At 47.8% G+C, this 15,659-nt stretch overlaps 2 protein-coding genes and 1 long non-coding RNA gene across 15 annotated transcripts in view; 1 reads left to right on the top strand and 2 right to left on the bottom strand.

Moving 5' to 3' along the window:
* IKZF4 (IKAROS family zinc finger 4) overlaps positions 1 to 9,182 on the bottom strand; it is a 32,495-nt gene extending 23,313 nt beyond the window's left edge. The window contains exon 1 of one of the 3 annotated variants that reach the window (XM_070621607.1): positions 8,612 to 9,182. The gene's annotated coding sequence lies outside the window, so the exon portion shown is untranslated. The remainder of the gene's footprint in view (positions 1 to 8,611) is intronic. The other 2 variants (XM_070621608.1, XM_070621609.1) reach the window with 2 other exon arrangements.
* A 269-nt stretch (positions 9,183 to 9,451) lies between these two features.
* On the bottom strand, positions 9,452 to 13,885 carry SUOX (sulfite oxidase). Of its 10 annotated transcripts, none has more exons than XM_008534174.2 (6): positions 13,611 to 13,885; positions 13,237 to 13,314; positions 12,899 to 12,964; positions 12,094 to 12,153; positions 11,654 to 11,831; positions 9,454 to 11,418 (listed from the first exon to the last, which is right to left on the bottom strand). In XM_008534174.2, exons 4-6 carry the CDS (start codon positions 12,141 to 12,143, stop codon positions 10,003 to 10,005), a joined length of 1,644 nt encoding a protein of 547 aa, XP_008532396.1. In that variant the 5' UTR covers positions 12,144 to 12,153; positions 12,899 to 12,964; positions 13,237 to 13,314; positions 13,611 to 13,885; the 3' UTR covers positions 9,454 to 10,002. The 10 variants fall into 10 exon arrangements, with proteins under 10 accessions (XP_008532395.1, XP_008532396.1, XP_008532397.1 ...); XM_008534175.2 differs by lacking the exon at positions 12,899 to 12,964 and adding an exon at positions 12,777 to 12,822 and having other exon boundaries at positions 13,242 to 13,314; positions 13,611 to 13,767; XM_008534171.2 differs by lacking the exon at positions 12,899 to 12,964 and adding an exon at positions 12,777 to 12,822 and having other exon boundaries at positions 13,611 to 13,744.
* LOC103560191 (uncharacterized) lies at positions 13,855 to 15,593 on the top strand. Of its 2 annotated transcripts, none has more exons than XR_547141.2 (3): positions 13,855 to 13,989; positions 14,908 to 14,957; positions 15,226 to 15,593. It is a non-coding gene; the product is annotated as an uncharacterized lncRNA (long non-coding RNA). The 2 variants fall into 2 exon arrangements; XR_011540479.1 differs by having other exon boundaries at positions 13,898 to 14,036.
* The last annotated feature ends 66 nt before the right edge of the window (positions 15,594 to 15,659 follow it).

Genomic DNA, 15,659 nt, shown 5'->3' with positions numbered 1-15,659 from the left:
CTTTGGTGGCCCGGGGTTGACTGGTTCAGATCCTGGGTGCGGACATGGCACCCACTTGACAAGCCATGCTGTGGCAGGCATCCCACATATAAAGTAGAGGAAGAAGGGCAGGGACGTTAGCTCAGGACCAGCCTGTCTCAGCAAAAAGAGGAAAATTGGTGGCAGATGTGAGCTCAGGGCTAATCTTCCTCAAAAAAAAAAAAATACTACAAAGATATAAGGATGGCCAATAGACACATGAAAAGATGCTCATCATCACGAATCATCAGGGAAATGCAAATCAAAACTACACTAAGATATCACCTTACACCCGTTAGATTGGCAAAAATATCCAAAACCAAGAGTGACAAATGTTGCAGAGGTTGTGGAGAAAAAGGAACCCTTGTACACTGTTGGTGGGAAAGCAAACTGGTGCAGCCACTATGGAAAACAGTATGGAGATTTCTCAAAAAGTTAAAAATAGAAATACCTTATGACCCAGCCATACCACTACTGGGTATCTATCCTAAGAACCTGAAATCAGCAATTCCAAGAGTCCCATGCACCCCTATGTTCATCGCAGCATTATTTACAATAGCCAAGACGTGGAAGCAACCTAAGTGCCCAGCAACTGATGATTGGATAAAGAAGATATGGTATATATATACATTGGAATACTACTCAGCCATAAAAAAGGACAAAATCGTCCCATTCACAACAACATGGATGGACCTTGAGGGTATTATGTTAAGTGAAATAAGCCAGATAGAGAAAGACAAACTCTGTATGACTTCACTCATAGATGGAAGTTAACATATAGACAAGGAGAACTGATCGGTGGTTACCAGGGGAAAGGGGGGGGTGTGGGGAGGGCACAAAGGGTGAAGTGGTGTACCCACAACATGACTAACAATAATGTACAACCGAAATTTCACACGGTTGTAAACTATCATAATCTTAATAAAAAAAAATACTACAAAGCTATAGTAATCAACATAGCATTGTACTGGCACAAAAATAGACACATAGATCGATGGAAGAGAATTGAGAGCTCAGAAATAAAACCCACACCTACAGACAGCTAATCTTCAACAAAGAAGCCAAGAACATACAATGGAGAAAGGAAAGTCTCTTCAATAAATGGTGCTGGGAAAACTGGACAGCCACATGCAAAAGAATGAAAGTAGACCAGTATCTTATACCATACACAAAAATTAACTCAAAATAGAGTATAGACTTGAGTGTAATACCTGAAACCATAAAACTAGAAGAAAATATAGGCAGTACAATCTTTGACATCAGTCTTAGCAGCATCTTTTCAAATACCATGTCTACTCAGGCGAGGGAAACAAAAGGAAAAATAAACAAATGGGACTACATCAGACTAAAAAGCTTCTGCAAGGCAAAAGAAACCATGAACAAAACAAAAAGACCACCCACCAATGGGAGAAAATACTTGAAAATCATATATCCGACAAGGAGTTAATTTCCAAAATATATAAAGAACTCATAGGGGCTGGCCCCGTGGCCGAGTGGTTAAGTTTGCATGCTCCACTGCAGGCGGCCCAGTGTTTCGTTGGTTCGAGTCCTGGGCGCGGACATGGCACTGCTCGTCAAGCCACGCTGAGGCAGCGTCCCACATGCCACAACTAGAAGGACTCACAATGAAGAATATACAACTATGTACTGGGGGGCTTTGGGGAGAAAAAGGAAAAAAATAAAGTCTTTATAAAAAAAGAACTCATACAACTAAACAACAAAAAAACCCAACCCAATCAAAAAATGGTCAGAGGATATGAACAGACATTCTTCCAAAGAAGATATACAGATGGCCAACAGGCACATGAGAAGATGTTCAACATCAGTAATCATCAGGGAAATGCAAATCAAAACTATAATGAGATATCACCTTACACCTGTCAGAATCACTATAATTAACAAGATGAAAAACAACAAATGTTGAGGAGGATGTGGAGAAAAGGGAACCATCATACACTGCTGGTGGGAATGAATACTGGTGCAGCCACTATGGAAAACAGTATGGAGATTCCTCAAAAAATTAAAAATAGAACTACCATATGATCCAGCTATCCCTCTACTGGGTATTTATCCAGAGAACATGAAATAAACAATTCAAAGAGATTTATTCCCCTGTATGTTCATCGCAGCATTATTCACAGTAGCCAAGACATGGAAGCAACCCAAGTGCCCATCAACTGAGGAATGGATAAAGAAGATGTGGTATATATATACAACGGAATAATACTCAGCCATAAAAAAGATAAAATTGTCCCATTCGCAACAACATGCATGGACCTTGAGCATATTATGTTAAGTGAAATAAGCCAGAGAGAGATCACATGACACCATATGATTTCACTCATATGTGGAAGATAAACAAACACATGGATAAAGAGAACAGATTAGTGGTTACGGATATGTATGGTGATGGATGAAAATGAGACTACTGGTGATGAGCATGATACAGTCTATATCGAAACTGATATATGATAATGTAAACCTGAAAGTATGCAATGTTATAAACCAATATGACCTCAATAAAATAATTTAAAAAATAAAAGAATAAAAAAAAGAATAATAAATGAAAGCCTCACCTTCATACTATATATAAAAATTAACAAGCCAGACTAGGGGCCGGCCTGGTGGCGCAGCAGTAAAGTGCACACCTTCTGCTCTTGTGGCCTGACATTCGCTGGTTCGGCTCCCGGGTGTGGACATGGCACCGCTTGGCAAGCCATGTTGTGGTAGGCATCCCACATACAAAGTGGAGGAAGATGGGTATGGATGTTAGCTCAGGGCCAGTCTTCCTCAGCAAAAAAAAAAACCCGGAGGATTGGCAGCAGATGTTAGCTCAGGGCTAATCTTCCTCAAAAAACAAAAACAAAAACAAAACAAGCCAGACTAAAAAAAATGGAGATATGAAACCATTAAAAATAATAAAATAAAATAAAAAAGGAAGAACAAGTTGAGCAGGCTCTACAGGGAGAAATATGGTAATGCAATTGTGTATGTGTGTGTGAACCAGGGGCTAGACAAGCTCTAGGTGAGCAGAGCTGCTGAAGCATAGCATTCAGCTAGCACTGGCTCAGAAAACACATCTCATTCTTGGACACCTGCCCAAATGGCCCCAAAACAATTTCCAGAAGGTTCTGAAAAGTTGTTTTCTGAGTTGGACTTTGTTCCTAGCAGTAAACTGAGCTCTTCTCCTTCTTAATTGCACTTAACAGGTGCTCCACGACACATCTTGGGCAAAATCAGTCTTTAGCTGCCTCCAACTGGTCCAAATGCCAAGTTGGTAACCCTGGAAGTGAGAGGGGATCAAAATCCTGCTGTTCCAAATCCTGGCATTCTGAGAGCCAGCAGTAAATCAGTAGATGGAATTCAGTTTGCTCAAGTCTCCAGGCAGCACAGGCACATCCCTCCCAACCTTCCCACTCCCTGCCCCTCAAAGCACCTCCTCCCCTGCCTGGCCGGGCGGGCAGGCAGATCTTAGTTTCTTTAGAGGAAATGGGTCAAATTACGCAGTGCCAATTGGAGACACACCCCAGGGGGAGGAGGTATAAGGAGAGAGAATTTAGTTACACAAGACAGGTTTGGCTCAAAGATCTTGGAAGGAAACTGGCTTTACAGAATCATAGGCATTCAGTGATGGAGGTAGGTACATATGTACTGTAAATTCATTTCAGTGAGCTGAATACAAAGCAACTAGAAACAGCTAGTCTTCCAGTTCAGAAGGAAGTGTCTCTGTAAGGAGGGAGGAAAGGTTGGTCATTGTAACCTCTAGAGACAAAGATTTTTTCTTCCTTGTTCTTTTGGATCCACTTGGCATCCTAAGAAGAGCCCTCCCCAGCCTTGGCTTCCTCCCATCAACACAATATTACATTTGAAAAGGAATGGGCAGGAATGGGCATCCCTTTTAGACAGAAGATTTCCCACCCCACTTCCTGATAAGCAGCAGGCGAGGACCAATCCAAGGTCTGACTTCCAAGGGCAGGTCAGGTATCAGCTACCACCTCCTTCTCCCCATCTCCATAAGAACACTCCCACAGCTCTAACTATCAGTGACAAAAATGTCAGAAAGTCAAGTTTTCTCTGTGTAGTAGCTCTGAAAGCCTGAGTTAAGATGGACATCACAAGTAATTCAAGCTCTTCAGATCCTCCAAGGAATCCTGTTTGATCCAGTGACACTCCAAAATTGGAATTTAAAACATACTCCATATGGCCTAGTGGATGGAAAGAGAGTGAGGAGGATACTGTTGGGAGAGAGAGTGGAGGTGGAGAGAGTGGCAAGGATCCATGCTGTCCTTTTGGTTATTATTCCTGAACTGCAACAGAAGAGAAGTGGATTTTTTTTCTCTGGTCTCTCTTTGGCCTTGGGATCTGAGGAGGAGACCAGTGATTATTAATAAGACAGAAGTTCCTACGTGCCTGGGAGTGAGCAGTTCAGGTACTACATATGGACTAAAGCTGCAGCATCATCCTCTCCTGTCTGTGCCTTCCTGAACTGAATGAAATCTGAGGAAAACATGTTGGCATCACATAGCCTGCTCTGTGTGCTCTCAGGGCTTTGTGTAATTGGGGAGGGGGAAGGTGAAGAGTTGAGGGAAGAGGTGCAATTGAGCATTGTCTGCAACCTGGCTTCATGACCCTTTCCCGGAAACAGACCTTGAGATCAAGCAGTTTGCAGCTCTGAAATGATCTTTAGGGTCAACCTAGTGCTCTCTGCAGGAAGCCCACCAACCTTTTCTCAGCTCATGTGTCTGTCTTTATAGCAGAAAGATCTGACTCATTTTTACACCAGGTGTAGATGGTGACCTGTCTACATATAACACAGATGAAGATACCTCAGCTTCGTTATCCAAGTGCTTGGGGAACAGTGCAGAAGGGACGAATTCCCAGGTCATCCTAGCAAGTATCTAAAATAAAAAGGGGTAAGAGCTGAAAACACAACACCTGGGCAGTGGGAAAATATCTCATTGTCTCCTCTTAGATCTCAGATGGATGCATCTTTTCTCTTGTTCTTTGTGCTTCCCTGTCTTCCTCATGTAGACTGCGGAAGAGAGAGAACGCTAAGGTTTATGGGTGGGAGGAGAAACAATCCTACCCTTCCCATGTCTCACTTCAGGACTTAAGGAACTAAGGAAAGGGCCAAACTAAACAGGTTAAATCACTAGGTGTGAGGTGCATGAGATGATACTTTCTGGGTTTTTTGGGTATACCCTTGAGTATAAAGTGCTGTGTTTATAGAAAGGCCCCACGAAGTCACTGCTGTTCAGCTGTATGTTTGGGCAGGGGTGGGGAAAGTAGAGCAAGGGAGTTCAATCTGTATTTTATAATAATCAGTTTTGAAGCTAAAGATGCCCAAACAGGGCTAGCTCTATTAAATGAAGCTTGAAATTACATGGAAGTCTCAATTAACTATCCTGACTAGGGTAGGTGGCAAAAAGGTGGAAGAGACAGGAACAATTGCCTTTGGTGGCAGTCCTGGTCAGAACCCCAATGCATGCTGATCAAAAGAGCTCACTGTTGTTTACGGTCAGAAAGACGTTTTTAGGCTCCTCTGGGAACAAGGAATCTTGCTCTGACATTCCAGTTTAGCAGGCCTCTCTTCATGTGGAGGGCCTGGGGCAGGTGTGCCTAGGCCCGGGGGAATCTTGAAGTTAGAATGTACTTGAGAGATGATTTCCCATCTCTCTCTCTTTTTCTTTTTTTGGTGGGGAAGATTGTCCCTGAGTTAACATCTGTTGCCAATCTTGCTCTCTTTGCTTGAAGAAGATTGTCCCTGAACCCAGGATCCGAACCTGGGAACCCGGGGCCGCCGAAGCGGAGCCACAAACTGAACCACTGGACCACTGGGCTGGCCCCTCCCACCTCTTAGTTTTTAACAGAAGATGATACTAAGCCCACAGTCACCCACCTGGTTAGCAACAGTAGGACAAACAGAACCCAGGTTACCAGTCTGGGGTTCTTTCCACTATAGCACAAAGTTAAATCTTGCTATAGTTGGAAGGTTTGGGGCCACCCCATTTGCCTTCTTTCTTCAGTGAAGAAATGAACAGCTTTCTGGTTTGCATCTTAGTGACTTAAATCCTTGAACTAGAACACAGGTTTATGGATGCAAAAAGAAATAATTCTCTCCCTCCCATGCCTCTTTTCAGAGATTATGGGCCTGTGGAAAAAGCCAATTTAGATACTCACTAAATTTCTTTTAGAAACAAGGCTCCTTGGCTCAAGGATTATGCCAACATATGTATTCCAGCAGAGTCTACAAGGTTGATGCTACTCCAAGGGGGGTACCAGGCTGTTCATATCACCACTACCCTTCCTTAGATGCTTTCATCAGATAAACCTTGAATGTGTCTCTCTGTTTCCAATACGGCGTCCACAACTCTTCTGAGAAGAGGAGGCAAATCAAATAGCTTGGAATTCAGAGCATTCCGCAGCAGGGTCAAGAGACCAACGAAGAAAGGGAGTCTCCCTGCCTGTGGCATTTTCTACACCTGCAGGGTCCCACGCTCTTATTTGTTACTACAGAGTGAAATGAGGCTAGAAATATCTGCCCAGCAATAACTTAATTTGTCCTTGGCTATTTTGTGTATGTGTTGAGGGAAGAGTGATGGCTAGTTTAGGATAAAATAATTCCTTATGGCTGCTGGGGGCGGGTAGGGTAAAAGATGGGATAATGTTCCTCTCATGCTGGGAGGTACCAGCTACAGATTTAAACTAAGAGGAAATAAAGAAGAAACTTTCAGTTGCGTTTCACTGGGAAAAAAGTCAGGACTTATTTCTGAACCAAGTCCTGAAACATGCTTTACCCTTAACCTACAAGAGAGGAAGGGGATTGTCCAGAAGCTACAAGTGATCTAACTAACTGCACTCAGTGGGCAACAAAGACATTAGGTTTTGTGCTTGAGACATCAGCATCTATTGACTAGGGCAATATATAATTCTCAAGCTGCCAAATTGAGAGCAGCTGCAACCACCCTCGGGCCCACCCCAGAAACTCCAGTGAGGCCTCTCCTGCTTCCCAATGGTAAGGCTATTTTCTTCTTTTAAGACTTTATTTTTATCTCAGGAGACACTCTTCTGACTGTTCTCATGACCCAGGGAGCTGTCTGGATTCTCTGGCTTCAGGCTGCTAGTGCAGAAGGCTGAAGTCCCCTGCAAACCACAAAGCAAGATTCACTGTCTTAATGGCAGACCCACGAGGAGATGAGGGATTCCTGGCGAGGTATTTTACATACCTCTACCAAACAAGATGCTACACTTTCAAAGATTGTCTGATTTGGCCTTTTATGTGATCTTGTCCTCAGAATCCGAGTTATCTTAAGTGGAAATATTCTAGTAGTCAAATACCTGTTTTTAATGCTTCTCAAGGATATGAACATGTACCTTCACCCAAGCAAAGCGAACAAGTAACAGTAAGGGGAGACAGCCAGGCTTCAGCTGTCTTCTGCTTGGCCATGATGATGGGAGGCCTGAAGCTGACATGTGTGTGAGTCAGGAACACGTCAAGCTCACCACTGATGCTTTGAGGGCTCAGGCCAGGAAGATTAGGGCACAGCTGGAGCTATCAAACATGTCAGTGGGAGTCCATAAGAGTCACAACAGTAGACAGCTTCGCTTATGAGAGAACAGATTGAGGCAAAAGAAGGTACGCAAAGCTTGACACATGTGGTTGGTAATGCATCAGATCTTCCTGGAAGGAGAGTTAGTAAATTCTGGACCTTGGAAGGGGAAAATGGGGTACATCATTTCCTAAACATCTCAGTTCTAAAGGTCCATGTTCCATTAAACATTCCACTGTCACCAGACAGGACCAGTCGTAATTAAAAAAACAATTACACAAAAGCCCCAAAATTTAAAAAGTGAGAATCTACAAGTCTAGCAGACAAGGGGGAGGAAAATACTGGGGATGGGGCTGTAGGAGGAGGTACATGGAGGGCTGTTGTAGTTCAGATCTGCTTCCCAAGCCTCGCTCCCTCCGAATGTCTGCCCCACGGCTTCCTCTGCTACCTTTCCTTCTTAGGGTTCATGTGCAGTGAATCTGTTCCTTCCCAGCCTTGCTTCTCAGATTCCCTAGACTTCTAACCCTACACAGTACCCCAGATAGCACTTTTCACTCCACCCTAAGTTTCTTCTCTACCACATGTTTCTCCCACTCTGCTCATTGCCTCTCAGATCTTCCCACCTAGGCCCACGTCTTTCTCTCCAACCTCCTCGACCAAACCCCCAGGTCCCTCGCTTTTTTGCCCAGGTACCCTCTGCTTCTCCTTTCTCCTTGCTGTCCCTCTGTCCTAACCCAGCCGTACTCCGTAGGGGAGCTTCGCGCACGCCAGCCCCTGCCTTGTCCTCAGTCCTCTGCCTTGACCCATCTCCCGCCTTTTTAGGACCCCTACGTCCCTGCTGCCTCCCCCTCAATCCTGGGGCCTTGCGCCAAGCTCCCTCGGGCCAGCTTCCTCCCCTCGGGCCGCAGCCCACCCGGCGACCCTCTTCCCGCGTGCCCCCCCGCACACGTCTCCCCTCGCTTCACGCCCAAGCCCCTCAGGCCCCGCCCCTGGCGACCGAGGCCCCGCCCCCGCGCTTCGCTCAAGCCCCGCCCCTCACTCACCTGAGGCAGCTCCGCGCGCGCGCAGGCTGGGGGGGTGAGGGAGAGGGGACGGTATTGGGGGAGAGGGGGGCGGGGCGGCGGGGGTCCCCCACTCTGGCCCGGGCGGCCCAGTGCGGGGGGAGTGGAGTCACTCAGGCGGCGGCAACCGGGCCGAAGCCGGGGCCCGGGCGTTCAGCGGCGGTGGCTCCATCTTCATCAGCGGCTTCACCTGAGGAGGGACCGGCCCCCCCCCACAACCCCCCCATTACAGCCGTCCCCCCTCCCCCGAACAACTTCCGGTCCTACTACCAGGCGACAGGCGCCGCGGCCGAACACCGAGCGCCCGCAAGCCGGGAGACTGCTGGGGAAAGAAGGGAAAAGCGCTAGGGGAGAGTAGCCGAGCACCGAAAGCTTCAAGTCCGAAAGGCGCGGTCGCGTGCCGAAGGTAACTCAATGAATGACTGCCCGTTCATCTGCATCTAATTTGCAAACTAGGCACACGTTCCCTGGCACATCTGTCCCTAGGGCCAAGTTTTCCCCCTGCCCCTCCAAAAACAATATTGTTTAACCTCTTAGCATTCTTTGCCTTTCCTGCCAAGGGTGTAGGAGTTGTGAGGGGAGGGGCTTTAAGATGCCAATTTTTTTTATCCCTTGAGGGGTAGCCTGAGGTCATTCACCTCAGCAGCGTTGCAGATGCTGACCTCAGAGAAGGAAGCCCCACTTCTTGACTTCCTTGCATCTGCTTCCTTTCTCTCCTCCCCGGACCTTTTGTTTTGGATTCTCTCATTACTCGTCCCAGTACCACTGCACCTCCCTCCTGCAACATTCTCACTCCCCAGCCTCAAGAGGTCCCAAAAATCATCTTTTTTTTCTTTTTTCAGAATTGTAGACTTAAACAAATACTTTATTAGTGTATTTAGAAAAGTGGAACTGTAAAGGGAGAGGACTGTGCCCCTCACAAACCCTGGTAACCCAGAGAGGCAGTTGAAAGTTGCATACACAATTTTCTTACATATATCCACACACCTTCTCTGAAGAATCGAAGAAGAAAAGCAAAAGAAGGCCTCGGTGGTGACAGGCATTAGAATGCAGTGGAGTTGGAAAATAGTGCTGTCTCCGGAATCACTTTTCCCACTTGTAGCCCCTTGCTTCAGCAGCTCTCACTTCCTGGCACAGGGTGAGTGGCTGGCCTGGAGGGGTTTGTAACATAGTGTCAGAGGAGGGCGGGTGCCTGGGTGGAAATGTGCAGTGTGTGTACCTGTGTGTGGCTTAGGAAGGCATAATACAGGGTTGTGATCCAAGAAGTGGAGAGATGGAGGGAAAGGTTTTTCTGTGGTAATAAGGCCAAAGGACAGAAGTGGAAACGGGTTGAGAAGGTGGTTCTGGGGAGTAGATGGTTCCATCTCATCTTCTCATGGGTTGGCACGCACATGGACATGGATACGGTGCCAGGCATTGCTGAGCACGCCTCGCAGGTTCCAGATTGGAGCCATGGTGTCTGGCTGCACATTGTAGCTGTCATCTATAGCCTTACAAACAATGTTCAATTCCTTTTGCCCAGCTGGCACAGGAGCTTGCAGCTCCCATAGCCGCCAGGCCCAGGCCTTTCGTGGGCACTGTTCCTCTCCATCCAGCTTAGCCACCTGCCACGTTAGGCCCCCATCCAGAGACACATCCACCCTGATCACAGCCCTTCCACCACCACTCCATGCATAGCCCTTGATAGTCACCTCCCCTGACTCTACCGTCGCCCCGTCCTTGGGCTCTGTGATGGCTGACTGGACAGGAAGTTCTTGAATAGATGGAGCTGAGTCAAAATCTACAGTGTCCCAGTCCACAGATGGAGAGAAGCCTTTGTAATCCCGCCGCTGCCAGTGGCTGTAACTTTCCTCTGATGCCACACTCACTTTGCCCAGCCATTTGACATGGCGGGCACCCACCACACCAGGAACCACCACACGCACAGGGAAGCCATGGTCACGAGGCAGAGGCTGCCCATTCATCTCATATGCCAACAAGACTTCAGCTTCAGGGTCCATGGCCCGAGCCAGAGGGATGGATGCTCCGTAGGCAGTCCCTGTGGGATCTGAGTCCAGTCCCTCAAAGCAGACATGGGCCTCAGTTTCACAGAGTTGGTGACCAGCCTGGGCTAACACATCACAGAGCCGTGCCCCAGCCCAGTGTGCAGTGCTAATGGCCCCAATACTCCACTCCAGACCTCTTACTTCTTTGACCTGAGTCATCTCAGAGCGCCGGTTGCCAGCACACTGCAGGGTGACTGTGATCTCATGCTTCGGGAACTGGTACAAGTCATCCAGGGATAGGGACAGTGACTGACCTCCAGGTGGCCCTTCTACATGGAGGCGATAGGTGTCTGGGTCCAGGTTAGGTACAGGCAGATGGTTCCGGGTGAAGAAGATAGGGTTGGGTGTGATATAGTTTTCCGTCAGCAGCTCAGGGGGGGGCTCTGCATTAAAGGGGCGCTGGCTATTGACCTTCAGGGCTGGGTGACGTATAGGATCATCAGCATAAGGGTCAGAGGTCTTCAAGGTGGAGGGCGCCTTGTCTTCAGGGCTCAGCTCCCCGATCTTGTACTGAGCCAGTATCTCACGCACATGGGACTGGTTGTGAACAGCGTAGAGGGCCCAGAAGGGCTCTAGGGGACCCCCAGCTGCCAGCATCAGCTTGGATGGCCCCCCTGGGTGTAGGTCCACAAATTCTGTGACATCAAAGACCTCAGAGCCCAGAGTCACCCAGATCCTAGTCTCAGGGCTGCTGTGGGATCTTACTTCCTCCCTTGTGTATATGCGTGGTAACTCCTGAGCAGCCTGCAGGCAGGGCAGGGATGAGGCAAAAGGGAACAGAAATTAAGAAGAAATCACTCTAGCTCACCCTGACCCAACCCACAAAGTCACGGCCACTGGGAAATGGAGGCAGCAGATTCCATCTCTACTGTGCATGAAGACAGTGTCACTGTGGGCTCTGTGGCAACAGCCCAGGTTGCCACTAGGGGAGCTCACTAGGGCCACCTTGTTCTGACAGTGAAGTCCTTTCCCAACTTACCTTGCACCGGTGGTCATGATAGGCCAATACTGCACCAAGGCCTAGCAGGGTCCCCATGACTCTCCATCCCCTGGTGCTGGAGTTATTACCAGAAAAGGTAAGGCTGGGGCACTGGGGCTGAAATGAATCATTCGTAGAGCAGGCCTGAATGCAGAGCTTTGAGGAGGTGGACTTGAATCTGGAAGAGAGTGAGGTCTTCTTAGCACACCTCTCCTGATCATATGAAAGGGCCATTGAAGGCCTGAGGTATACCTCTCCTCGTTGGCCATTAGTTCCTTCAGTTGGAACTTAGTTTCTCAAGAAAAGGGTGAGACAGGTGGGATCTGGCTTTCCCTTTCCTTTCAGGCCACTATCTCAACTGGCACATAAGATAAGACATCATAGAGACTGGGAGTGGGAGATGTGAGCTAGGAGATAAACCCTAGGATGGGATGGCTTACCTGCAGGCGTGTCGGAATGCTGAGACCACAGCTCTGTGCAGCAGCAGCATTGTGGCAGAACTGTAGGAGGAAGATTTAGGAATCAAGATAAAGACTCCTGGGAGGGGATGATATTAGGGACAGCTTGAGGGAATGGGTGGGAGGAAGACACAGAGGTCAGCAAGGAGCTCGCTGGGCAAATGGGGAGACTTTTTCTGTGGTAATGAGGCCAAAGGATGGGAATAGGGATCCAAATGATTTCTTAGAGAAAACCTGGAGCACTCAGAGACAGACTGTGTTGACAGGATGGAAGGGAATGGAGCGGGGGACGAGTCTTCTGGAATCACCTGTCTCCCATGCTCCACTCTCTACTTTGTCCACTACAGAGAACAATGTCTGGGGTCAAGGGCCTAAAAGGTAGAAGCCAAATGTCTATTGTCCAGTTGGCCAGTTTATTATTTCTGAAGTCAGCAGAGGACAGCTGAGGGGCAGACTGACTTAAAGAGGGACAAAAGGTGAAAAAGGTAGTGGCAGCCTAATGGGTTGAGATTCTGGAGTCAGGCTGCTTTGGGTTTGGGAAACTGGCTCTGCCATTAACCAGCCATGTTCCCTGGGCAAGATACCAAGCCTCTCTGAACTTGCATCCTCATCTATGAAATGAGATCTACCTAGCAGAGCTGCTGTGGTGAGTAAACAAGTAATACCATTGTTTTTGAAGGCCTTTCAGTCCCCGCCTCTCCCCCATCCACCCTAAAAAAAAAAAAAAAGAAAAAAACAACTGAACCGAGCTGGGGACTGGACTCTAACCTGGGGTCTCCACCCATACCTTGTCTATGCCCTTCCAGTGAGCTCAGCAAATGAGGAGTTAATAGCCAGGGTGCCAGAGGATGAGCTAGAGAAGGCAAAAGGTCATTTTTCTGGTCTCCACCCTGCAACAGTGTCTTTCTCCCAACACTGAGCATATCCTTGATGCCCCTGGGGAGGGCCCGAATGGGGAGGGGTGGGAAGAGTCCCAGTTGCGGATAAGATGCTAAAGTGCGGGGCAGGCAGAGAAACAGTCGAGGGAGATAGGAGTAGGAGCAGAGGAGTCTACATTTTACTCCTGGGCCATGGGACCCTCAGTCTCCCTTCCACCTGCCCTCAATCCCAGTAGCCCACTTGAACCTGACAGGAGCGGTGCAGGTAGGGCTGACTTGCAGGGAACTCGGTCAGCCCAAGGTCCCAGGTTTGGGAGGCAGCCTCCTGCAACAAAACAGATGCCATGCCTTTGTGCAGGTGATGCCCCTTCACCCCCCAGGGGGACTTTAGGTAAGAGGACGTGTCCAGCACTGGGCGCAAGCACCCAGTCCCATGCCACTGCCCAGCAGCTGGGACGAGTGTCTTGTAGCCACATCCCGTGCCCCACCCAGGAACCCTCCCGGCAGCGGGAGTGGACGCGGATACTGGCAGTTTGTCAACCTTGAGATTCGGAGCACCAAAGCCCCGCTGTTGCCCGGGTTATCCACCCTTCTCTTCCCTCTCCCCGACCCAGCCCTTACCCGGTTCGGCGTCCGCGCAGCGACTGCCTTACTCGTCCAGCGTCCTGGCGACGGCTGGCTAAGGGGCGGGGCCAGCGCCGTGACGTTGGGCCATAGTAAAGGACCACTCTCGCCCCTCGACTGGTCCCCCAGCCATTGGAGGGCCGCGGGCCGCCTCCAAGCTGCTGTCCCCGCCTCCTCAAGGCCGAGGCAGGCGGGGCGCCACGAGGGCTCGGAGCTAGGACAGGCTAAATTTTTGTTTCCACCCACGCTGGATAAAGAAGGGGACCCTCACTGATGTCCGGAACCGGGAAGTGGAAGGTGACAAGAACTCAAGGTTGGGCTGAGAGGTGGGAAACTTTGAGATGCCCTTGCCCCGCACCTATAGCTGAGACACAAGGTGCGTACAATGGCGGCAGCCTCAGGATCCAGCCCGCTCTCCCAGGGGTGAGCTCCGCCTCTACCGTTTTTGACAAACATCTGTGTTGCAACTACAAACAGCTCTGTTTATCTTTTAGAAAAAAACAAGGTCAAGCGCTCAACTCCCTTATATTTAGGAATGAGAGCAGAAATGAAGCCTAAGTAGTAGTTCAGACTTAGAGATTCCTTGGACTAGTCGAATTTCTCCCCAAATTATGGAAACAACAACACCGAACAGCCATCTTTTTTATTTTGCTTAAATTCACTTTTAAAAAAATCGTCATTTAACAAGAGCAATGACATTTAACACCCAAAAGTAGGAGGATTATAATCGCTCATAATCTCAGAGTAAAGGGCACAATAGAAATCGTTTGCTATAACCCTTTTATCATTTGGTTCGGGGCTGAAAACTTGGCATTGGCTGGCTGTAAACCTGTGGCAAACGCATCCACACTGCCCTCTAGAGATCATAAAGTTGAGCTACACCTTATTCAAAGTACAACTGAAGATCATCTTTAATTTTGGAAGATCATTTCCCCTCCCTTTCTGCTCTCCTAACCTTAACTTGAGCTTTTACCAGGAATCAAGGAGGCTTGAGGGGAGTACTAAGAGATATACAGAAAGGGGAATTGACAGTGAAAAGGTTATTTTGGCTCTAAAGTTTCTGGAAATAGATTTCCAACTCAATTTGTACAATTAAATCATTGGAGAGACCTGTTGCCCGACCTGTCTTACCAGTCTTAAAAAACAGGCTCAGCCCAAAGATACACAGAACTCAGTTAGGGACTGTCTGAAGCCACGGATAAGACTTCTCACTAATAACAGTGTCACCTTCTTGTATGCATGCACATACTTTACATAATTGACTTTTAAATCGTAACTTTTCTTCACTTTACAGAAGAAACTGAGGCAGAGAGCAGCTAAGTAACTTGATCAAGGCCACAGCTGGTAAGTTGGCAGAGACTAGAATGCCAGTCTGTCTGGCACCAGTCCTCTTTCCTGTCCTTCAGATTCTTTGCAATTTAAAACAACTCCTGCTACCATACCTAATTTTTTCTCGGTATCATTCTCCCCCACCCACCACTTAGACTGTGAGGGACTAAAGGGCTTCAAGTACAGTGGGAAATAAGAGCAGATCGAGGAGAAATTTTCCTGTTGGGGTGGAAGCCACATGATCAAAAATGCTAATGCAGTATTGTTTTTTAACCTTTTTTAGGTCATGGATTCCTCTGAGATACTAATAATGCAATGGACCCTCTCCCTAGAGATATGCACATGAGTTTTTGCATAATACTTAGAAAGATTCACAAATACCACCTCTCCCTCCAATCTCATCAATTGTCTTTCCACAGGGCCACAGACTCCTCCCTATATATACATTCTGTTCAGAGGGCCTAAAAAAATTAGCTAGGGTCAGACATGATGAGCTCTAGTGGCCTGGGAACAGGAGTGATTAAACAGCAATAAAGGGCTTTTCTCCAAATTGGGTTATCTCACTATTCAAGAAAAGATTAAAAGGAATAAGGAGGTACCAAGATGCAGGAGAGAGTATGTTTCTGATTCAATAAAACATTATTGAGTGTCCTTTCTTCCAAATTTCTTGTATCAGACAGACAAATAGAAAAAAAAAAAAAGAAGTAACACTCCAAT

This window comes from Equus przewalskii, chromosome 5 (genome assembly GCF_037783145.1).
Source record: "Equus przewalskii isolate Varuska chromosome 5, EquPr2, whole genome shotgun sequence".
Taxonomy (NCBI): domain Eukaryota; kingdom Metazoa; phylum Chordata; class Mammalia; order Perissodactyla; family Equidae; genus Equus; species Equus przewalskii.
Note: the sequence above shows the minus strand (reverse complement) of the source record. Positions and strands in the feature narration are given on the sequence as shown.